Genomic DNA, 24404 nt, shown 5'->3' on the forward strand with positions numbered 1-24404 from the left:
CGGGGGCGCCCCTTCCTCTTCCTCTCTTCTCTCCGCATCCCTTCCCGTCGTCAAAGATTTCAGGAATCTCCGCCGGGGAAGGAAAGCGGCTCCCAGCGAAGAAATTCATTCATCAACTCCGGCCCTAACGAACCTCGGAACGAAGCCCCCAGGTGGGGGAAAAAAAACCCCAGGAGAAACCCCCCCCCCCACCACCCCCCCGCCGCCCCGGGAGGAGGAGGAAGATTTGCCGGAGGCGGGACGCGTTTGTTTGATTTTTATTAGGACCGACACATTTCATCGTATGTTGTCACAACTTCACCGATCGATGAGCTTTTGAGAATTAAAAAAAAAAAACCAAACAAAAAAACCAAAAAAAAACCAACCCCCCCCCCCCCCCAAAAAAAAACCCCAACCGAAAGCGATAATGGGGGCTTTAGAGTCACACAGCTGAAAAAGGCATTAAATGCGTCCTTTCCCCCCCCCCCCCCCGCCCCCCTCCCCCCATCCCCGTGTGCGCCCCCCCCCCTCCCTCCCCCCCCCCCCATTCTCACAGCTTTGATCGTATCCATAAGCACGGTTCGATGGGAAAACAAAAAAAATAATAAAAAATAAAATATTTCCCAGCTGCCGGGTCGTTCTCACGGAGAGGCCGAGTCCAACTCCAAAACCACAAAAAAAATAAAAAAAGAAACCACCCCCAAAAAAAACCACCCCACCCCCCCCAACAAAACCAACTGAAAGACAACCCCCCCCCCCCGCCTTAAAAAAAAATAAAAAAATAAAAGGCCAGGAATTCTTTTAACGTTCAAAAAACGAAACCCCGACAAAAAGAAAGAAGCGGGCGACGGCGACGCTACGAGTCCAGTGGAACACGTCACGGAAACCAAAGTCTTTGCGCAGGCAACACTGTTCGGAGAGAGGAGAACACTCGACGGGCGACCAAAAAATTACAAAAAAAAATAATAATAAAAAAAAAAAATAAAAAGAAAAAGTGAAGTTCCTAAATTATATACAACAGTTCTCTTGAAAAACAGTCTCCTTTAACGTGGTTCAAGGTTTAACTTGCCGTTATCTATTGCTTATTTATTCGGATCCGTAATAACACTTCAGAGAGAGACGGGATGCGTCCAAACGAGACACTGTGGAATAAAGAACCCCCCCCTCCCCACCCCCCCACCCCCCCCCAAAAAAAAAAAAAAACAAACCCCCAAAACCCCAGCTTTTCGCATGAAAACGCCACGTGCAACGCGCTCGTCCCGCGTGGAATGTACCTACGGGCGCTTCACGGGGCGGGGGGGGGCCGGGATTGGGGGGCGGCGGCGGGGGGGGGGTTTGTCCTCGCCGCGCGAGCGCCTGCCTCCCTCCGTTGGGAATAGCGGCCGGCGCGGTGGGAAAAGCCGGCGGCCGGGGCCGAGAGAGGGCCGAGGCGAGGGGATGTACCCCGCGAACCTCCCGTCAACCCCCCACCGCGCCCCCCCCCCCTCAAAAAAACAAAAAAACCCACAAACAACCTCCTTTCCGGGCGGAAAAGTCCGACTCGCCCGGCTGCGGAGGGACGGGAGCCCAAAGCGTCTGGTAGCGAGCTGGAAAAAAAGGGCGGAAAAGCCGAATCCTTATGAAGGACGAGCCTCAGTTGTTAAATTTTAAGGGGTATCCGATGGCTTTTTCCAGGCACTCTACCAAAGAGCCGGCGGAAAGAAAATCCCTCTCCACTTCCACAAATTTGATGTAGATGGATTTGGGGGAGACGCCGGGCTCGACGAGGCAGTTCTGGGATAAAAAGGCGTTGATCCCCACCCAATCCTTGCTGAAGGTTTTGGTGTTTGCCTGAAAATGTAAAAACAGGCACTGCTGGAGAGTCCGGACCTCGGCGATGCCGAGGTAACAGTAGATAATCCGGGCGGATTCCATATCCAGCCGGAGGGAAGCTTGCGGGGAAGGGACCTCCAGCTCGCCGGGAGTCTCGGTGCCGGGATCGGGCCCCCGGTGCTCGGCGGGAGGGGAGGGGGGTTTTTCGTGGCATTCCTCGTAGCCGATGGCGTACAAGCCGGGGCTTTTGGGAATCCCGCCCGGCAATAAATACTGCACGACGTTGCCGCCGGTGGGTTTGGAGTGAGCGATGGGGATCCAGTCGATCTCCATGTGGAGCTCCAGGCAGCGGGCTTCGCTGATGGTGATCTCCAAGAATTTGTAATAAACGTTTTTCCAGTTCATTTTCTGCACCCGGGTCATGATGACCCGGCCCTCCGGTTTTTCCGAGTTGAAATATTCCCGGAGCCGTTTGCCGAGGGGTACCTGGGAGCTGATCTCGGCGTAGTGGTAACGGATGTCCTCCTTCCAGCGGGTGTTGTAACCGATGCCGAAAATGGCCAGTTTGTTGGAAAGATGGAGCCGGGAGAAGTCCGTCCAGCTCTGAAACAGCTCCCACTTCAGCTGGACCGACTCCAGGATTTGCATAATGTTCTGCATGACGTCGCGCTTCCTGGAAATTAGGGGGGGGGAAAAGAAACAAAAAACAAAACAAAAAATAAAAACAAAAACACGGAGAGAAGGATAAAGGCATCGGTCGCGAAACCGGCCCGGCGCGCGCAACCCGCCGCCCGAAAACATTCATCCCTTTCGGCTTTCTCCGCCGCTTTTCTGTCTATCCCTATATCCGTCCCGCGTCGCGAGGCGAGGTTAGGGATTACGGCGCCACGCGGATGGCTTTTTTTTTTTTGTTTTTGTGGTTTTTTTTTTAATGAATTTCAGCAAAACCGCATCAAAACCCAACCCCGCCCCCTTCCCACATCCCCGGCAAACCACGACCTCGGCCGGGAAGGGCATTTCCCACCTAAAGTTCTGCAGGTGACGACCCGGCGAAGGAAAAGCGAGGCGAGAAATCCCCAAATTCCGCTTCCGAGGAAGATTTCGGCTCTTCCCAACCCCCAAAAACCCCCCGGAGAGGGGGGGGGGTTTGTCCCCGTGCTGTCCCCAAAGCGATTGCGAGCGAAAAGACGCGGCCGGCGCCGCTAAATAAATGCAAAGTTCAGTTCTCGGCTTCTTCCTTACGGCCCTGCCTTCCCACCGGCACGGACAACGGCGGTGTTATCCCGTTTGCCACTCAAAACCCTTCCCCCTCGGCATTCCCCCCTCCGGCCCCCGCCGACGCTCATGTAATTGCGGGAAAAACAACCGAAAAGCGAACGCCCGGCCACTCCGAAGGGCTTGGTCCCGGCGTTGGAGCCCAACCGGGGTTGAAGGAAGCCAAGAAGGCGCCAGTGAAGATGACCCGTGGGCGGACGGAGAGCAGAAATCCCTCTGGAAAAGCGATCCCCACCTTCCCAAAGATTTCTTTTCCCTCCCGGTAACCACAGGGCATCAAAGCGCGTTTCCACGGCAGGATTTAGACTCTGGAAGAGGTTCCTCCTGAATGAACGGGACACTCGGGGCGTCATCACCTCGTTGGGAGAACGGCTCATTTTAAGAGTTATCGCCCTATAATCAAAGCTGTGGGGAGATAACGAGCCTCCTTCGGTTAACGGAGAAATCCCTCCTGGGCCAACAAATGGGATTGAAAAGCCTCCTCCCCTCCCCCGACTCCCCTTCCTTCTATCCGCACGCTGAGGGACACGACGGTCTCCGGGCACCGGCAGATCCGACGCCCCGCGAACCCCACGAGGATGCTCCTTGCGCCGTTAAAACCCGACGCCCGCGATTTCTGGGGGGAGGTTCTCCGAGCGCCGGTGCCTCCGGGGGGAAGCGGGCTGGGATCGCAGAGCCGCGTCGAGCCCTTTGACGCCGGCGGCTCGGTGGCCCGGCTCTCCAAACCTCGGACGGGGTATCCACGCCCCCCCCCCCCCGCCCCAAGAACGGGTCCAAGGGGAGAGGGCTCGCTCCTCACGGCGCCGGGAGGGACCGCGGCCGCCTCTCCCGACCGTCTCGCCGCGGCCGCCGCGCCACGGGAACCCCGCAGAGACCTCAAGAGGCGTTTTGTCAGGCACGGGCCGCCGCGGCCGGAGGGCGACGGGCTTTGTGGGGGGGTTAAAAACGCCTGTCGCGTCGTTGCCAAACTCCTTGGCGCTTCGGAGGAGTCGCATCCCCTTCCAGCGGCGCAGGAGAAGGCAAGCGAGAAACACCGTGGGGGGAAAAAAGGAGCTTTTACCCCAAATCCGCGGCGATACCGCACCGTTTCAAAGCTCCTCTCCGGCTCCCGCGCCGCTTCTCCAGGCGTCAGGCTTGGAAAAAGGCCTTTTTCCAGTCTTGGGGAAGCGGAAAGTCGCCTTCTGGGGACAACAGAGGGAAGCGGAGCGGAGGGAGAAGGGACACGGGGCAGGGCCGGCGGCGGTGGCGGCGCCGAGCCCGCCTGTCACCGGCTCACTCGCCGCGGCAGCCCGGGTTCGGAGACGGCAGCCCCATCCGAGCCCAGAGTCGGGAGAGACGCAGCGTGGGCGGATTTTCATTCAACAGCGGAGGAACGGAGTTCAGAAACGACAAAAAAAAAAAAAAAAAAAAAAGGCAAAAAAAAAAAAGCCCCCACCTTTATTAATTGCGCTATAAATATTCGCGCTAAGTTTAGTTCAGCACAAAATAGAGCTGGGGGGAAAAAAAAATAAAATAAAATAAAATAATGAAATGAGTCACTCGTCAAACTGCTCCTGCTGGGAAGGGGAATGATTTCACGGGAGAGGGCTCCGGCAGCACCGGGCGTACGGCACGGGAGGGCTTTCCGCGGAGGGAATCCCGCCCTTCGAGGCACAGGGAACGAGGAGATTTTACGAAGCTCTGCGTTTGGGGTTTAGCGTCTCCTCTTCCCGCCTACAGCCGGACGCGAGGGCTCGGCTCCGCTCTCCCGGCCTCCATCCAGCCTCTCCCCGGCTCGGCCAAGCGGAGCGATAAGCAGCAAGAGTCCAAATTGTCACTGTTATTTATTTTCCAATAGAAAAATCCGAGGGTTTTCCCCCTGCCAGGGCCGGGCGGCACGGGGCAAATCTCCTTTTCCAGCGGCGGAAGGTGCCCCGGAGCTGGGTTTTACCCTGCCGTCGAACGGCGACCTCCCGCCGGAGCCCGGCCACCTGCGTTTCTCCCTCTTCGGAAGCTTCCGCGTTTCAGCCAAGGAATGACGCGAGCCGCCGCCGTGCAGATTCCTCCTTCAGGCGCCGCCGTTTCCAGCGAAGGACCCGGCTCCCCCGGCTTTTTCCAGTTCACCAAGCCCCCAGTGCCGCCGCCCCTCAAAATAAATCTTAAATAGCAGGAGAGAGGCTTAAGCAGCGTTTCGCTTTTCCGAAAAAACCCCAAAACACAACAAAAAAAACCACCCCCCGACGGTTTATTCGGAGGCCAAGGGGATGCGACGGCGACGCAGGGAAGGAGAGCACGGCACCCCGGCCACAGCTCCCCGCTTCCTCCACCGCCGAAAATACGGCAACCCGGGACACGCGGACGTCCTCGGATGTTTTTGGAGGCCGGTTATTCGCCAGCCGAGGTTAAGGGAGGCGGCGCTGGCCCCGCTAAGGCGCCGCGGGGAGACGCGCTGGCCGGATGGCAGAGCTCGGAGGGTTGGGGTGGGCGGCGCAGAGGCCAGCGGCTACCGGTGTTCCCCAGGGGCCAGTACCGGGCCCAGTTCAACGTCTTCCTCGACCACCTGGATCGAGGGGGACGGCGAGTTTGCCGGTGACGCAAAGCTGGGAGGAGCGGCTGACGCAGCGGAAGGCAGCGCGGAGAGGCCGGAGGGTTGGGCGGAGAGGAACCTCGTGGAGTTCACCAAGGGCAAGCGTAGGGTCCTGCACCTCGGGAGGAACAACCCCCCCTCACCAGGACAGGTTGGGGGCTGAGCCGGGAGTCCTGGTGGGCAACGAGTTGCCCGTGAGCCAGCAACGTCTTCTTGTGGCCAAGGAGGCCAACGGTCTCCTAGGGTGGAAGAAGAAGAGCGCGTGTCCGGAGATGGAGGGAGGTCATCCTCCCCCTCGGCTCTGCCCTGGGGAGGTCGCATGTGGAGCACTGGGTCCAGTTCTGGGCTCCCCGGTTCCAGAAGGACAGGGAACTGCTGGAGAGAGTCCGGCGGAGGCGACGGAGATGCTGAGGGGCCGGAGCACCTCTGTGCTGAGGGCATCTCAGCAACGCTCATCAAAATCTAAAGGGCGGGGGGGCAAAAGGACGGGGCCAGACTCTTCTCAGCGGTGCCCGGGGACAGGACGAGGGGACAACGGGCGCGAACCGGAACCCGGGAAAATTCCCATCTCGAGAGAAGGTTTTTTTTAGCAGTACGGGGGCGACGGTCCCGCGCCGCCGCACCCCAAGTTCTCCACATCAAAAATGGAGGCTCCGCAAAGGAGTCGAACGCGCCGCCGCCGCCGCCCGTTCCGCTGAGGTTATTGCCGCCGACAACCCCTGCCCGACCGCGGCGGCAGGCGAAGCGAAGCCCCGCCGCCTTTGAAATGAGTTTTACGTATTTTAAAAACGCTGGCCAAAGAGGTGAAAAGGTTCGGCGTTTTACTGTCTGGGGCTTGTAAGAAGAAACGCAATTCTATTTCGTGAAGATAATAACGAGCCGGCTTATCTTTCCATCAGCCATGCCTCTCCCGACCGCTTTTAATCCGCTCAATCGGAGTTGAAAAGTTCCTTGCTCTCATCGTGGCGGGGGGGGGGAGAAAAAAAAAAAAAAAAAAAAAAAAAAAAAAAAAAGAGAGTCCGGAGACGTCTGTGCATTTCAGAGGGAATTTTTTTTTTTTGGGAAACACCCCCCCCCCACACAAAACCCACCACAAAACTCCGAAAGGTCTCATCTACTAAATCCGACCCGGCCCGTCCCTCTACGCGACGGAACCCGGGAGCGAAGATTGGGGCAGGCCGAGCCTTCCCCTCCGAAAATTCGGGATTATTTTCCACGCGATTCCCTAAAGCGCGCCTCGAAAGGGGAAGTTATCCCCGAGAAACTCTGCGAAGAGGCGATAATAAGGTTTACAGCGCAAAAAAAAGAAAAAAAGTCACCCTTTGGGTACCGTGAAAATCCACCCGAAGTGCGGAGGCTGACGACGCCAGGCCATTACGACGGAAGCTTATTTTTATTATTTTATGGGGTTTTTTTTAGGTTTTAGAGGATTTTTTTTTTTTTCTTCTTCAATTAGTTGCAATAAAAAGCCTGTGTTGCGTTACGAAGCAGGGACACGACCTACACGCCTACCGTGCCGATGACTTCCTGCCCCACGGAAGCTCCTTTTCCAGCGTCGGAAAGGCCAAGATTGACTTCGGACGACACTACAAATTACCGGGGGCGGGGACGGGGGGGGGAAACCCGTGCGTGGAACCCACCCAGAAGGGGCCGCCGGCCAGTTCGCGAGGGCTCGGTCCCGTCGCAGCCAGATCGACAAGCGCCCCGCGGGTTTTAAACCCCCGAAGATTGGAAGCAAGGCCGGCGAAAAGGCTCCGCGTTATCGTTGGCGAGGCGAGGGAGGTTCCCGCGCTCGAAGCATTCCAAACGCTCCAGGCTTTTGTGGGATTAAACCCATCCGTAAGTCAGAAAGAAGAAAATAAAAATAAGTCAGGAGCTTTGGCAGGCCTTCCCCACCGCGGAGGAGAACTTTTCTTGCAGGCGTTACTCACGCCAAGCCAACGACCGGGGCACTGCCTCCCTCTTCTCACTCCTCCTTTCCTCCGCTCCTCCCATATTCCCTTTTTTTCCTTATATCCCAAGGGGCAAACGGGACAAAAAAAAAAAAAAAAATCAGATTACAAACAGATCCGAGAGCCTGGCCGCGTGTCCCACGCGACCCGCCGGCTGCCCGCATCCGTCCCTAAGGAAGCCGACGTGGGTTTTATCCGCATTTTAAGCCCAAAGTCTCGTTCCGTTCGCTGAGCGCCGCGAGCCAAGCGGAGACGAGAGTTGGGAAGCTTTTCGGACGGTCCGAGGTTAACGGGAGTAACGCACGAAGCGGATCCAACCGTCCGAACAGTCTTGCACAACCCATTTATAATTACAATCAGAAGTTTCAAATATCCTCCCCTCCTGGCACGCCATCCCCAGGGAAACGCATTCCAAGGGAAAACATTCATAAATTACTTACTGCGCGTCTTCCGAAGATTCCTGCTTTATCTTTAATGTTCGTTTTGTGGGAGGCATTTCATCTGCAAGGTAAAATTCCAACGCATGATTATATTTGAAATGATGTTCCTGGGGCTTTTTTTTTTTTTTAAAAAAAAAAAAAAACATATACAAAGTATACGTTTAAAAGGAAAAAAAAAAAAAAGAGGGGGAGAAAGAAAAAAGGCCATTCCGCTTTCAACGGCGCATTGTAAGAGCGAGCGGCAGAACAAACGCATCTGCCTTCCATTTAGGCCTTGCGCGGGGAGCGCTTTTCTCCCCACTGCTGCGAAAATTAAGACTATCCTTGGCCCAAGCGCACGCAAACGGCCCCGCTTCGAGTAAAGGAAAAAGGCGACAAAGCAGGCGGCGGCGGCGCTTCGACTCGCCACGCCGAGCCAAACTAGGCGGAATCAGGCCCCGGACACACACGCGTTTTGTGTCATCGCGGTTTCTCCCCACCGTTTCTCCCCCACGTATTCCTCGTCTCCGACTCCCCCGGGGAAGAAGCGCGAGAGAAGCGGGAGGCGGTCACCGGCCAACTTGCAAATCGTACCCGTCAGCTGGGATTTAAGCCGCGTTCGGAGCATCCCGACTCCCCGAACACGGATACATCTCCTCTCCGCGCTTCAGCCCCCAAGTCACAGGGGTGGGGGGGGTGGGGGGGGGGGAAAAGCCATCACACCAAGAAGCTTTACCCAATTCACCTTCTTCGCCCGGGCCTCCACCGAATTTGACGGACTTCAAAGTTTCCACGGTGAAAATAAAACCCCCCTCGCTCGGGCACGGGAGGAACACGCGCCCCCAAGATCAGTGGCTCGAGAGATGGAAATAGAGAGAGAGACCAACCCATTTCTTCACAAAACTGCCCGAAAGCACGCGTTTTCAACCCAGAACACGGTACCTTGCTCCCTTTCCACGAGGTTCAATAAGCCCCGGGCAAGAAGCAGATCTCCAAACGAATTAATATATCGATTCTTTTGCGGAAACACCAAGAATTCGGGCAAGAAAAGCACGCGGAGGAGTTCGTTTTAGGTCTCGCTCCTGTGCCGTGAGCTCGCTTGCTCTTTTTTTCCTATATAAAAGAGGCCACACCTCTGGATTTAAGCATATTTATACCAGCGAAAGGGAAAATATCTCCCCAGTCCCACGAAGGGAAGCAGAACCGAGCAGGGAAGGAGAGACGGGGAACACGTTGCCACCTCCTCCTCCACCGTTTCTGGCCGCGCAGCCCTTCCCTCCTCCTGCCAGGCTCTTCAAACCCCAACCCCGCTCCTAAAATACTTTGGGAACCACGTTTGGCTTTTGACGATGAACCGGGGAATTTCTTTCCCTTTTCTCCCCAAGGACGTCAAGCGTTGGGCATCGGGAGAACACGACGTCTGAAACACGAAAGCCGGTACTCTCCGCTCTGGGGAGCCCCCCCTGCAGCGCTGCTTCCAGCGCTGGGGCCACCAACAGCAGAAGGACACGGAGCTGTTGGAGCGGGGCCGGAGGAGGCCCCGGAGATGCTGGGAGGGCTGGAGCCCCTCTGCTGGGAGGACAGGCTGAGAGAGCTGGGGGGGTTCAGCCTGGAGAAGAGAAGGCTCCGGGGAGACCTTCCAGCCCCTTCCAGGCCCTCAAGGGGCTCCAGGAAAGCTGGGGAGGGACTCTGGAGCAGGGAGTAGAGGGATAGGATGAGGGGTGATGGCTTCAAACTGGAAGAGGGGAGATTTAGGTTAGATATTGGGAAGAAATTCTTGGCTGTGAGGGTGGTGAGCCCCTGGCCCAGGTTGCCCAGAGAAGCTGTGGCTGCCCCATCCCTGGAGGGGTTCAAGGCCAGGTTGGCCGGGGCTTGGAGCAACCTGGGCTGGTGGGAGGTGTCCCTGCCCGGGGCAGGGGGTTGGCGCTGGGCGGTCTTCAAGGTCCCTTCCAGTTCTAATCATTCTGTGGTTCTCTTGATACGTATGCGGGAGACGGCACGAGCACAGAGCACGGGTGAAAATCAGAGGACGGAGATGCGCCAAGATGGGCTTTCTTACCCAACTCCTGTTCGCCGGTCTGGTAGCAATGAAGATCCTGACTGTGGTTTCCCCAATCCTCCTGCGAATACTCCTCCATCGTGCTGCCGTCCGACTCCAGCTCCTGGTACAAGCCGCTGCTGTTGATGAGGACGGGCTGGCAGGGCTGGGAGTCCCATCCTCCCTGCCCAAAGACCTGCTCCAGCTGCTCAAAAGTGTAGCTGCTTTTCCTCTTCCCGACGCCGTGCTCCTTCACCCGGCTGTAGCACCTGCGAAGGGTCTAAAGACAGAAAAACGCAGGTTAATCCGGCGGCAGCGCGTCGGAAGAGCACACATTCACTTGCAGACAGTTACAGGGCTGCTAGGCAGAGTTTAGGGTTGTTTTTATATATTTTTTTTATATATTTTTTTTTTTTTACTTCTGCTGATCAGTCTTTGCCCCACGCTCAACGAGCTAAATGCAACGCTCCCGAATTAATCTACGCCCGCCGGGAAGCATCGTAGGTATCCGACGTTCCCGCTTTAGCGGCAGCCAGGGCTTCGTCAGATTTAACTCGGGCGATTTCTTCTCTGTCGGAATTGAAAAAAAAAAAAAAAAAAGAAAAATCCCCCCCCAGATCCGCTACGTGGGGGAGAAAAAAAAAAAAAAAAATAAAATAAAAAGACCAAGAGACACAACCCCACACCTTCCCCCCCGCCCCCCCCGCCAAGTCAGAGATACCAACCAGCCAAGGAAACGCACACCTACGCCGAGGAGGAGAAAGCAGAGCTGGTGTTTGTGCCCCCCAGCGCGGAGAAGGGGAAGCGGGGAGGGGAGAGAGAGGGAAAGAGAGAGGAGTCCCCCAAAGCAAAGACGGTCCAACCTTCCTCGCTCCGGTAAGAAGACACAAGGTACAAAAATGTATACGTGCCTAAGCTATTCAGCTAGGAAAATATATATTACTTACATATTTTGCATTCCTTACTAACTCACTCTGTCTCTTGTGAAGCTGCTGAAATTTAAAAGAGGGCAAATCAATAACGCTCCCCATTCCCAGACTTCCACAGCAAAAAAGCATTAAGAAACAATACCGGGATGGCTCTGAGAGACCTTTCCAAAAAAAAAAAAAAAAAACCACCAAAAAAAACCCCAAACCCAGCGCTGAGGCTGAAAAGACAGATCCAAAAAAAAAAAAAAAGAAACAAAAAAAACCACCCAAAAAACCGCAAACCTGGTGTAGTTTTGGGGATCCCTCCAGCACCCCGCACCGACGGCCGAGCCGGAGCATCCCGCCCCCCATCATCCCCCCTCCGGGCCCCGCCGTGTGCCAGCGATGCAAAGGCCCAGAAACCTACAATTTCCATCCGGTTTTTTCCCCCTCCTCTAATCCATTAAAAAATAAAATAAAAAAAAAAATAATCTCTTTATACGCATCCCTCCACGCGGTTTTAATTCCGCCGCCGTTCTGCTTTCTGAAAGGTAACGACGGGCCCCAAATTTTCTGGATCTCGGTGGTTTTTGGCTTGGCAGAGCGCTAGAAAACGTTTGGAGTTTGGTTCCCCCCCCATTACGGGATTTATTGGATTGCTCAGGTACGGCAAAGCCGCCTCCGAAGTACGAGAGAGGCATTAATTTGGGAAGAGCTTGTCCTGTCGCCTTGCTTTCCGGAATACGACTGGGACGGACTTCCAAGCGCACGGCGCTGCAAAAAACACTTGGGTTTTCCCCCCCCAAAAAACAAAACTTTGCCTCTCCAGAAAGCTGGAACCTACTTAACGCTCTCCATGTACTGCTTTAACAGCGGGAAAGGACGACGTTTCTAACCATTTCCCCCCCCCCGATATTCCGAGCCCTGGGGGCAGAAGCAAAACTGCTAAGCGGTTTTACCCTGCCGTTCCAAAAAAAAGAAAAAAAAAAAAAAAAACCAAAAACGACACCCCAAAACCCCACACAGAAAAAGAACGCAGAATAAAATCCCACCAAACACGGGCAGAAATAAGACCAGAATTGTTCGGGGGTTTCGGGTGGAACCCATCCCCATTCCGCCCCCACCAAATTTTAAGCTTCGGTTTGCAAATGGGGTAAAAAAAAAAAACAAAACAAAACCAAAAAACCCAACCGGCCGCGTCAGCCGCAAACCAAGGCCAAGAAACCTGTCGGTATTCCCTAGGGTGGAGGGGGGGGTGGGGGGCACAGATCAATTTGGTTCTTAAAATTTAGCAATAAGAACCCCTCGGGAACATCCGGGAGGTTCGAAACGGTCCGGGTTTGCCCCGAAAAACGCAGCGGAGGATGCAACGCCTGGCTTTTTCACTCCGATTTCTTCTCCTTTTGGCTCAAATCTCCCCCCGGCGCGATTCGGCCAAACTCTTGTTTCGCTCCCAAGGCTCTTTCTAAAAATCCACCCAAGTTGTATTTTTTTTTTTTTTTTAAAATGTATTTCCCAACCCCCCCGCGCCCAGTTCTTCCACCCGCCCGGCTTATCCGTCGGAGTTAACTGCAGATTTAGCCGCGTTTCTTAGTGGCCTTTAAGCTACACAAACCGTCCCCAGCGCGGTTCACCAAAAAAAAAAAAAAAAAATCCCAAAAAACGTCCGTACTCTTGGCCAAACCCCCTCGGGAACGCTCGACATCCGCAGCCTCTCGCTCTATTTGAAGCGCGGCCTTCCAACGCCTCTCCCCACCGACGGGGTCCTGGGGTATCTCGCGCCGGGTTGTAGCCCAGTCGCGATTTAACTATTTCATCCGGGCTGCAAAGGGGCTTCTTTTCCCAGGGCGGGGGGGGGGAAAAAGAAAAAAAAAAATCATTTTTTTTTTTAGCGTTGCGTCGATGGAGACCGGGCACGAGAATGAAAAGGCAGCAACGCAAAAAAAAAAAAACGGGGCGAAAATAAACGAGCGGTGCTCTCGTTACTCTTGCAAGTCGAGAGTACTTTTGAGGTTACTCCCTAAACGCTTCCGGACCCGGCTGCGAGAGCCCCTTTTACCTCCACTTCTGGTGGCAGAACCACCTCAAATTTGAGGGAGAGAAGCTCAAATGTGGTGCTTTCAAAAGCCCCAGGAGGTCACGAGCGGCTGATGGCTCCTCCGTCTTGCTGCCCGGAGAATCGAGTCCCGCCGGCTCTTTCTGCCGGGAGGCGCTCCCAAGTTTCTCCACCGGGCTGTCCCTACCGCTTTCCTAAGCCGTTTTCACCTCCGAATAACACGGATCGGGCTCCGTTTCGCGGACGCTCCAGGCTCCTGCGTGGCAGGGGTGAGGTGGACCGGCCCCCTGGCTCTCCCTCCGCAGCTGCCTGCGCCTCCCGGGATGATTTTTTTTTTTTCCTACCTAAATAATTGCTGGGACTTCGGGAAACCTCCCCTGGCCATTTTTATAGCGCTCAAGGGTTCAGCCGCCTTCCTCCCAGCGGGTTATTCTGAGCGCCCATCGTTTAAGATCTGGGTTTTTCTTACGCACCTCCTCTATTCCTCCCGGTGTCCAGCTCAACTCCCGCTCCGTGGTTCCTAAAGTGCACACACACACATATTGATACAGATAGGCAAGAAACCGGTAAATTTAGGACAAGTAACTGAAAACAGACCTGATGACTGCCCAGTGACTGCCCAGACTGGAAGAGACGGCGGCTTTTGCTTATTGTTCCGCAACGCTGCCTGCAACGTGAAGACAGGTTATCCCCGCTTAATTTAGCGCGGCGACATCCCAAGGAGGAGGAGGAGGAGACAGCCGTAGAGCTCAACGTGGGTTTTCTCAGCGTTTCTAACTGAACGAGCCCTCGTCTTCTCCGCAAAGCCAAGCCACGGGAGAACCCATCGGCCCTGCAGAAAAGCCGGCGGCGGCGCCTTCGAGGAAGGCTGCGGACACAGTCGTCCCAGCGAGGAGAACCACACCGCGGCGAGCTCTGTACGCGTAACCCCCCCCCGCCCCGAGACGGTCCAACGCAAGAACCTCCAGGTCCCGGATCCAGATCAGCGAGGCGCTACGGGCTCCACAGAGCAGTTCGGTGGCCGACAGGAGCGTCCACGTTAAATATATTTAAGTCCATTAAATGACAGCAGCCGGCCTAGAAGGGTCCTGACGGCACAGAGCACCATCAGCACAACGTTCGGCTCCAAAGACGCTCCTTTACTTTAACGGCAGAGAGGAGCTCTCGCCTCTACGTCCCAAATCAAAAACGCCACCGTAAAATAGCTTCCTCCCTCATCGTGCCAGGATTCTCACGCGCAACACCAGACGAAACTACGCGGGGAGAAAAGAAACGGGTCGTGAAGCCTGGAGTGGTCGTAGGGCACGCAGGGATGGCCGGCGCTGCGAAAGGTCCGGCAGTCCTCCCTCCCGAGCTGGCCGGTGGGAGCGGAACTGGCTCCAGGAGTCTGAGAGCTCTGCTCGACTCGGACTTTTAGGGCTTACAAGGCGAGAGAACACGAGACTTACAGGGGAGGTGGCCACAAGAAGCCCGATTTCTGTAGCCCGTCCAGAATAAAAGGAGAAGAGCGAGCACCTTAAACTCTCCGGAGAGCCTTTCTGCAGAAAGGTAGCTGACGACTTCAACGCGTCTCCAAGAGGAGACGCCAAGCGGCAACCCTCCTCTGCCAAACAACCAGCCTCGTGCAAACCCACCCAGAGCTGCCCCTGACCCACCCGCCACGGCCAAATAAATCCCGCAGCCTCCGCCGTCTCCTGGTGCGCCCGAACGCACCGGGATTTCCTAAAGGATTTGGCTCCGGCGCAAAAGGTCTCGGGTATGGAACCGGATGAGAATGTCCCGAGGGGAAACACGGACACAGGGACCAGAGATCTCTTTGAACCATGACTTGAAGAAGCGAAGTCCCCCTAGAAAACGCGGATGGGGGACGTCACTCAAGGCAGGTAAGGCGCGTGTTTTTACGCTGGGTTAGTTAGCCAGAGCTAGAACCTAACAAAAAAAAAAAACCGCAGCGGATTTCCCTCCACTGCCAATTTCCAAATCACAAATAAATATACTAAAAAAAAAAAAAAAATAAGCTCTGGCCTGGAGAGGAATTATTTGCAGAATTGCTACAGCCAATTGCAAAGGTCAACCTCGCCGAGGCAGGACTTTGCCAGCGACCACGGGGGAACGGAGCCGGGGCGTGAAGAGCTGCGGCCCGGCTGGGTGAGGGAGTCCCGCAGCGATACGCGGTGCCGAGAGACGACGGACGAACCTCCCCGCAGCGGCGCCGGGCGACACCTCGGGTCTCCAAATAGCCGCCTGCCAAGACGCTCCATCGGTTGCCGGTGTTGGAGAGCCGAGAATAAAATCATTCATAGCCTTCTCGGGGATTTGATGCTGATCGGACAAGACACCTCGGGCAAAGAAACTCTCCGGTATTGCCTGCGGAAAGCGGATGGCTGGGCACCTTCGCCTCCCGACGCGCTGGGCTCCTGGTTTAAGACAGTACTGGATGGAAAGCAGAGTCCCTCAGAGTTTGAGAAGGCAGCCCAGCAAAACCCAGCACAGCCAGGCTCTGGGAAGGGTTAGACGCGTCCTACGGCCAGGTCTCGGCTCGCAGAGACGCACCAGTAAGGTTCAACCTTGTCCTGGCGTGACCTGCTCAAAACCAGCATGGAAAACCCATGGCTACTTTAGAGCGGTGAAGGCCGCGCTCCAGTAGACCGTCTCGCCGTCACAAACACGCTCGTTCCTACCCAGCAAGCTTAAAGCTTCACGCGTCCCCCGGAACGGGGACAGACGTCTCTCTCTGTCATCCCCAAAGCTTGCTTTCCAAGGAAAGCCCGAAGCGCAGGAGCCTGGATCGAAGAGGTCCGAGACGTACTCCAATAGGTCATATCTCTGTTCTCAGCCAGCCGCGCGGCACCGCACCGACTCCAGTCGACGCGTAGAGCGAGGCCGCCAGCCCCTCCAGGAGACCCAGAGCAGCACAAACCCTCCCGCGGGTGGGAGGGAAAATGTTCCTCTCCAAAACAAGCTTCAGCCGAGCGGCGGAAAGCATCGACACGGGCGGCACCACGGGGTGGGGAAACGTCTCCCGTAGTTCAGAAAGTTAAAAAACTTTACGCACGACACCGTCCTGGCAGCGTGTCGGTGCCCACCCCGGGGCCGGGTGGCTCTAGAGGAAGGTCCCTGCCGCTTGCCTTCGGTTGCGTTGAGAAAACGTTACCAGTGGGGAGCAATACCTAAATCCATGGGAAAAGCTGGACGTGAAATTCCAAAGGTGGATTTCATACCAGTTTTCACCAGGACTAGCGGTCAAGGGTTGGGAGCCGGTGAGATCACGGCAGTCCGGAGAGCGTCACCGACTCGGCCCCCAGATTTACACGCGCAGCAGGACGGAGCGTAACCAGAAGGAGTAATGAAAGAGAATCCACCCCCACACCGGCGCTCGAAGCTGCATGCTTTCATGGAAACGTTGAATGGGTTGGGTTGGAAGGGACCTTGAAGATCACCCAAGTGCCACCCCCTGCCCTGGGCAGGGACACCTCCCACCAGCCCAGGTTGCTCCAAGCCCCGGCCAACCTGGCCTTGAACCCCTCCAGGGATGGGGCAGCCCCAGCTTCTCTGGGCAACCTGGGCCAGGGGCTCACCGCCCTCACAGCCAAGAATTTCTTCCCAATATCCCATCTCAATCTTCCCGCTTCCAGTTTGAAGCCATCACCCCTCATTCTATCCCTCTACTCCCTGCTCCAGAGTCCCTCCCCAGCTTTCCTGGAGCCCCTCTAGGGACTGGAAGGGGCTGGAAGGTCTCCCCGGAGCCTTCTCTTCTCCAGGCTGAACCCCCCCAGCTCTCTCAGCCTGTCCTCCCAGCAGAGGGGCTCCAGCCCTCCCAGCATCTCCGGGGCCTCCTCCGGCCCCGCTCCAACAGCTCCATGTCCTTCTGCTGTTGGTGGCCCAGCGCTGGAGGCAGCACTGCAGGGGGGTCTCACAGAGCGGAGCAGAGGGGCAGAATCCCCCCCCTCGCCCTGCTGCCCACGCTGCTGGGGATGAGCCCCGGCTGCAGTTCACTCACACCCATTTCACTCTGCCGAGCTCTGCAGGTGCATCCAGTCGCTCCCCAAATGAACACAATCCACGACCAACCGTCCGACACCTCCTGCGCCGCTGCCGCCGGCGCTTTCCCGACGGCAAAGCGGCCTCTGCAATAACCCGATGCCGATGGGACGCCTAAAATTTCCGCCTGCCTGCGTGTGCTGGCTAAAGGCAAGGCATAAAAATCAGGAGGCGGATTTTTAACACCTTCCAAGTCCTCCGTAGTCAAGGAGCATGACAGGGAAAAACCACGTGCTCCCCAACTAAGAGTCAATGTTCAAGTTTAGCATGTTTGTCCCGTAACAAGTTCCTGGCCACCAACCGCCTGCTCCCTCTGGGAGTCATTGGGCACCCACGCAGCGAGCGGTGGGTGACCCGGGTACGCCAGAACCACCAGAGCAGGGTACTACAGACGCACAAGGCGGCTGCAGAAGCTACCGGACCGTAAAGACGTTCATTCTGCAGGTGCAAAGCCAGGCAGATGCCGACTGGCGCCACGCTGCCGGGCAAAACCCCGGCCGGAGAGAGTGGAGGCAGCTTCTCTGCAAGAGGGTTCGCTCCGCGTGATGCTCTCCTCCCAGCGACGCTCCTCAACTGCCGCCCCGTGATACGTCCCAGGAGTAAAATAAATAAATCTGTTCTTTGTCACTGAGGAGTTTATTTTTTTTTTTTTTTCCAGGTTATAAACATCAACAGAAAGTTGCTCCAACCTGCCGGGGCCTGCGAGATCCTCCGGTGAGAAGCTGGGCTGCTGGAGAGAATTCAAGGGAGGACAAAAAATGACCCAGCCTGGAAAACCCAGTGTATCCGAAGAAAGAGCCGGCAGTAACTTGAACCCCGCCTGCAGCCGGTGGAGCCACCGGGACGAGGATCTGGGCCTGAGATAACAAATGCAAGACAAAGATAAAACGCGTTCGAAAGAAATAGAAGGCAAAGCCGTTTTGAAGGCGGACAGTTGGCCGGTTGCTACAAAACGTGCCGATGCTCCACCGTTTGAGATCTTCAAACTAAAAGACAGTTGCTCCGCGCAACGTTCTTGCGACCGACGACGGAATTCTGGGTGAAACCCAATCTCCCGTATCACGCAGGAGGGCAAACTAGATGACAGCACGCGTCGCTTCCGAGACGGTCTGGTTAGCGCGGCTTTTCCTTCCTTCGAAACCACTTCATGCGCGATTTAAAAATAGTTTGTTTACACGGTAAAGCGGCTAAAACCACAGCCCCGTCACAAAGAAGCCCCGGCTGCCGTTGCTTTACATAGAGCTTAAAGCAAAGGAACGCCAACGGCTGACACCGAGGTGTAATTTTTCATTCCTTCCCGTTTCATGTGGGTTCGCGGCATTCGCTTCTCCCCTTCGTGCCTACGTCCTCCACGAGTCTTTCGCCGCTGTCTTCAAAGTGTTTTTTCTTTTGAAAAAAAAAAAAAAAAAAAAAAATTAAAAAAAATTACACGCTTAGCCGACAACCTCAACCCGGCAGAAGCCTCCAGTCACCCGGCTGGGGTGAGAGGGAGGTCGCTCCCAAGGGAAAATCCAACCCTGGGGCGGCGGGTTCGCCATCGGCACCGGGAAATTCCTGGCGCCGGGAGTTAAGATGTCAGAGCGCTCCTCCAAACAAACGGCTCGGCACCAACTCCGGGGCGAGGCAAACAAATTTCAGCGGCTCGCCCGCAAAAATAAAAGCGGAACCTGCGTAGAACCCGACGGCTGAAGAAACGCCACGTTAAAGATGTGAAATTTAACAGTCTCCCGCTGCCGGACGGCAACTTTTAAGGAGGGAATTCTCTCCGCCGGAGAAAAGCTCGCCAGCTGAAACCGCGGCCGGGGAATTTCTAGCACCAAAAGGCTCCGGCAGCCCAGCAAAGCACCGGCAGGAGAGCGAGTCTTTGATGGCACCCTTGATGAAGGCAGGCGCACGCGGCAGAAACTCTTCCGCGGATTTAAAAAATGCATAAGATCCGGTTATTCCAAGACTCCTTTAAAAATCAAACAAGCCTTTATTGCCTGAAAATTAGCCTTGACTCGCACAGCCCCGCGCTGCTCAGCGGCAACTGTAAAGCCTGCGCTCACCTGCGCCGTCCCTGCCACTGCAGCCATGGGCGAAGGCTGGAAGCGGATGAAGCGACGATTTCCGAGGGTATAACCCGACGGAAAGGGATCTCCAGGAATCCACACAGGGTACGTCGGCTTTTGGCCGTCCCGAGACAGCTCGTTTTTTCCGTGGTTAAAAGCAGCTCGAGCGAAGGGCTAACCTCGGCCGAAACGTCGCCAGGCGAAGGGCACAGGGTCAGCAGGGTTTTGCCAAATATTCCATCCCTTCCAAGCCCGGCGCTAAAGTCAAACCTTCACACCGCGAGGCTCTCCGGGCGCTGCTGCAGATGAGTTTTGGGCAACACAAACCAGGTTAAATCCTTGGCCTCTTCGGATGGAGGAGGAGGAGGGCTGGATGAAGCACGTGCGCTTTAGTAAATGACTTATTAATGAGAGCTATGTGTCACTGGGACGGTCAGAATATATTACTAAATAAAGTAAGGATTAAGGATACAACGGGATGAGGAAACTACAGAGCAGAAAACAGCTTTTCCAGGAACCCAACAGACGGAAATCGCGACGTTTCAACCCTCCTGCGGCTCCCGACTGCAGAACTCCGCCGGCCTACCAGCCACCACGTCGGCTTCAAGGTCTCTTTTCCGAAAGGAAAAGCTGCCGGAACGGTTACGTGTGAATCCCGAAATTTGAAACAGACGTTTCCAGAGCGCTCGAACGCAACAGCGGTCGCGTTCCCAGCCCTTGCCTGCGCGCGGAAAAGCACATGCAGATGTTACGAGACAGACAAAAAAAAATAAATCGGAACCGGGCCCTCACTTCGCATCCTGTTTGAATTAGGAGAGAACGCGTCCGTGCGATACCACTGGAAAGCTTTCCTCTGCGGAGCTGACTTTTCCCTCTCCGGCTCATTTCTACCTCGCTCTTCAAGATTTGGCCGAGTCCAAGGGAGGCAGGAGTCCTGAAGAAAGCCAATACCGAGTCCTTATCTAAAAGGCATTTATAAAATAAGTTGGCTCCGATCCGTTTTAAGCACGATTTACGTCTATAACGCATCGACAAATCCTCACGCTGCTCTCCCTTGATGGGCATTAAGTCAGAGTATATGAAAATCACGGAAATACGGAGCATTACGGATAATAAATGAAGATGCAGCTAAGCGCTCCCTCGTCGCCATCTCCCCAGCTCTGTTTTCACCTCCAGTAGCGTGTTCAAGTCGTCCTGCTCCCGCCTAAAGATGACTTCAGGCACCGACCCCTCCACACCCAGGAGCGATTTTCGCTCTTGGTCGGGCGTGAAAGAGTCAAGCCGCCGATAACGCCTGGAATCCTACAAAAATTGGGATTTTAGGGTTGCCGTTGGCTACTGAAGCTATCTCAGTAATCCCCGTAACAAGGTCAACTCTCGGCTGTCTTGAGAAAGCCCAGCTTTCGAGGAGCGCTCGTTTCACAGCGATTCCGGTCAAAAACCTACCGTGAGCTCGAAGGCCGTGGAAAGGCACCTCTGCGGAGAGGGACCTGGGAGTCCTGGCGGACAACGAGTTGCCCACGAGCCAGCAATGTGCCCTTGTGGCCAAGAAGTGGCTGCGGGTGGAGGGAGGTCATCCTCCCCCTCGGCTCTGCCCTGGGGAGGCCGCACCTGGAGCACTCCGGTCAAAAACCTACCGTGAGTTCGAAGGTCCCTTCTATTTATCGCCTCGCAAAGGCTCCGAGAGCAGCTCGGAGAAGCCCTACCAGTCTGGGACTCCGGGATTCTGTATCGCGCGTTGATCCAGAAAAATCTAACAGGTCCATCAGGAGCTGCTCCCGGCGCCGCGGCAAGGTGATAAATATCAGCCTTGTGGTCTTCTGTTCCCTCTACGCTGTTCGATAGGTATGTGAGGGGTGGTTTCTTTCAAGCTTGAACGTTTTAGGGGCAAAGATGTGTTCAAGCATCACTTTTTAAGGGAAAGGGAGAGGAGCCCTCTTCTGCGAGAAGCTCACAACCTGCTGGGAGGATGGGATGAGCCAGCAGTCACCAAAACGCTTGCTCTGGCCCCAAAGCTGCCACAACCCGCAACCAGCTCCATCGTCCGAAGCTGAACAGCCAGTTCTGGACTCGGGTAAGGTCCTCTACAGCCCACCTCAATCCGAAACCATGGGAGCCTGACAGGCAAAGCCAAACCGCCTCGAGTAACTCCTCCAGCACGCATCAGGCTCCGGGAAACGCCAAAGTTTTGTGGAAGAAGCGATGGAAGCGACGAGCACCTTGAGAGCCGCCAAGAAAAACAGGGACTCCGAGAGGTTTCGCGGCGCAGCAACGTTCTGCTCAAACAATATTTGGATGCGGTCAAGGGAAATAAATCCCTGAGGAGCAAATACAGGGGGTCAAGGAGATGACACGAGGAAAATACGTTAGGAAACTAAAACAGCTAGAGGAAGGGGGGGGTGTTTTGTTTCGGCCACCTGATTTCAGGCACGAAGGCTGCTCTAATTAACAGGGACCGAAGGGCGAGCCTCTCACTTATTCCCGAGCATCCTCGGTAATGCAAAATCCCCCGTTTCCCGTATTTTACAAATCAAAGGCAGCCTGGGTGAAGAATCCCAGCCAGGCCGGGCCACCGCAGCCGTATTTCACAGAAGAGAAGCAAAAACCCTCGCTCATCCCTAGCAATAACAAAACATTCTTTTTTTTTTTTTTTTTTTTTTTAATCAATTGACATTTTAAGCAGCGGCACGGGCAGCCTACTGGGTCACGAAAGGGGAAAATGAAAGCCAGAGGGAGCTCGGAGCATTTAATTCACCCTTCCAAGCTTCACTCATGTTTATACGTCAAAACCCGGCAGCAATTGCCACCCCATCCACGGTCCCTCCAAATACCTCCTCTTCGGAAAAGCGAGGCGCGCGGAACGGCTGCTCCCAAGCCGGACACCCAAGCCAGCCTTTCCCTTTTCCCCAAGGGAACGATGGAGCTGGAAAAATCTCTCCTGAAAACCTGCCACCCAGAGGAACCGCAGCCCCTGGGGCTGTTTAAGGCGGCTCAATTATTAAAGAGGTTCCTGAAAGCGCAGCGCACACCGGTGCCAGCCAGGGGAAAACCTTGTACCCCGTAAAGCAACTCCAAAGCAACGGCGGGAGCCACAAGTGCAAGAAGGCAACCAGAGCCCGAGCCAGCCCTCATTACTGGGGCAACTGGGAGCCCCCTTTTCCCGTGAGGGCTTCAGGGAGCAGCTAGTGCCACCCCCTCACAGCCAGAAGACGCTGGGGGACGGGGAAGGGGACTGAGTCGAGCCACCCAGGGCCACGGTGCCCACCACACTCAGGGACGAAAGGAGGCAACCCTGGGGACGCGGTGCCCCCAAACCCTGGGAAAAGGATGCTGCTGTGTCCACGTGAGGGGACACAAACAGCCGGGACGCTGCGTCTCTCCCCACTCAGGACCAACGGATGCTGCCGCAGCCCACCCGCGCCGGGGAGACCGAGTGGCTGATCCCAAAGGACGCAGCGCCTGGGTTGGAAAGTGTAAGAGCTGAACCCCCAGGACATGGCGTCCAGCCTGCTCCGGGCCAGGAGATGCCAACTGGGTGCTGCGGGGAGCCAGGTAGAGGAGCCCAGGGGATGGGGTGCCCCCCACCCAGGGGCACAGGATGCTCCAGAAAACTGCCAGCGTGGGGAGACCCCGAAAGGGTGACGGCAGGAGATGTAGCGTCCTCAAACCCAGTGCCAACGGTTGGGCTGAGCCCAGGGGATGCCCGCAGCCAGGGCCAGAGGATGTTCTGGAAAACTGCCTGCATGGGGAGACCCCAAAAGGCTGAGCTCAGGGGACACAGTGCCTCCAAACCCAAGGGCGAAGGCTGGACTGAGCCCTAGGGACACCGTGACCCTGTGCCCAGGGCCATCGGACGCTCCAGAAAACTATCATCATGGAAAGACCCTGACCGGCTGATCCCAGGGGAGGGGGTGCCCCCACAGGCAGAGTCAAAGGCTGGGCTGAGCCCAGGGGACACCCACACCCAGAGCCAAAGGATGCTCCAGAAAACTATCAGCGTGGAAACACCCAGGTGGGATGAGCCCAGAGGATGCGGTGGCCCCAAACTCAGGGCCAGAGGATGCTTCAGGGGAGATCTGGAAGGGATCAAGCCTGGGGGACGCCGTGCCCCCATAACCAGGGCCAAAGGCTGGGCTGAGTCCTGGGGACACAGTGACCCTGCACCCAGGGCCAAAGGATGCTCCGGAAAATAGTTTGCATGGGGAGACCCTAAGGGCTGATCCCAGGGGATGGGATGACCCCCTGCGCAGGACCAAAGGCTGGGCTGAGCCCAGGGGATGCCCGCAGCCAGGGCCAGAGGATGCTCTGGAAAACGGCCTGTGTGGGGAGACCCTGAGGGAGTGATCCCAGGGCATGGGGTGCCCCACAGCCAAGGCCAGAGGATGCTGCGGGAAACTGACAGCATGGAGAGACCCCAAAAGGCTGAGCCCAGGGGATGGGGTGTCTCCACCGCCAGAACTAAAGGCTGGGCTGAGCCCAGGGGACACCCATACCAGGGGCCAGAGGATGCTCTGGAACACTGCCTGAGCGGGGAGGCCCCGGTGGGATGATCCCAGAGAACGCAGTGTCCCCACACTCAGGACCAAAGGCTGGGCTGAGCCCAGGGGATGCCCACAGCCAGAGCTTGAAGGATGCTCTGGAAAGCTGCCTGCATGGGAAGCCCCCGAAAGGCTGAGCCCAGGGGACACGATGTCCCGCCCCCGCCGGCCCAAGGCCGCGCTGAGCCCCGGGGCCACCCGTCCCACCCGTCCCGCCCCCCCCGGGCCGAGCCGCCCGCCCCCGCCGGGGTACCTTGATGCGCTCCCGGCACTGGGAAGGGGTGCGCTCGTAGCCCAGCTCGGCCAGGGCGCGGGAGACGCGCTCGTACATGGCGGGGCCGGGGGCTTTGCTGCCGAAGACGGTGCCGGCGCCCTCCAGCTGCTGGTACCGGGCCTCCACCAGCCGCTCGTTCCCCCAGACGGCGATCAGCGCGTTGGTCTCCGCCGGCGTCCACGACATCCCTCGGCAAGCGGCGGCGGCGGCTGCGGCGGCGGCGCCGCCCGGCGAGAAGGAGACGGAGGGCGAGGCCCCGCCGCGGCCCCCCGCCCCGCCGCCGACCCCCGGCCCGGCCCCGCCGGCCGCCGGCCCCGGGCCCAGCGGGGAGGCGCCGCTGGGGGTGGAGGGGTCGGAGAGGCTGGGGTTGCCGTCGCTCAACGCCCCCGGCGAGCCCGGCGACAGCACCTCCATCTTGGGGATCTTGAGGGGCGGCTCGGCGGGCGGGAGCTGCGAGGAGCCGCAGGACGCCGCCATGTTGGAGCTGCCGGAGCG

At 56.7% G+C, this 24404-nt stretch overlaps 1 protein-coding gene across 6 annotated transcripts; it reads right to left on the reverse strand.

Annotated features, from left to right (window-relative positions):
* Positions 1 to 773: 773 nt before the first annotated feature.
* On the reverse strand, positions 774 to 24404 carry MSANTD2 (Myb/SANT DNA binding domain containing 2). 6 transcript variants are annotated; one of them, XM_063355428.1, is made up of 5 exons: positions 23889 to 24404; positions 10989 to 11033; positions 10063 to 10321; positions 8025 to 8085; positions 774 to 2464 (listed from the first exon to the last, which is right to left on the reverse strand). In XM_063355428.1, exons 1-5 carry the CDS (start codon positions 24384 to 24386, stop codon positions 1612 to 1614), a joined length of 1716 nt encoding a protein of 571 aa, XP_063211498.1. In that variant the 5' UTR covers positions 24387 to 24404; the 3' UTR covers positions 774 to 1611. The 6 variants fall into 6 exon arrangements, with proteins under 6 accessions (XP_063211498.1, XP_063211493.1, XP_063211494.1 ...); XM_063355426.1 differs by lacking the exons at positions 774 to 2464; positions 10989 to 11033 and adding exons at positions 7020 to 7448; positions 7564 to 7641; XM_063355423.1 differs by lacking the exon at positions 10989 to 11033.

The sequence above is a fragment of the Chroicocephalus ridibundus genome, chromosome 18, assembly GCF_963924245.1.
Source record: "Chroicocephalus ridibundus chromosome 18, bChrRid1.1, whole genome shotgun sequence".
In the NCBI taxonomy this organism is placed as follows: Eukaryota; Metazoa; Chordata; class Aves; order Charadriiformes; family Laridae; genus Chroicocephalus; species Chroicocephalus ridibundus.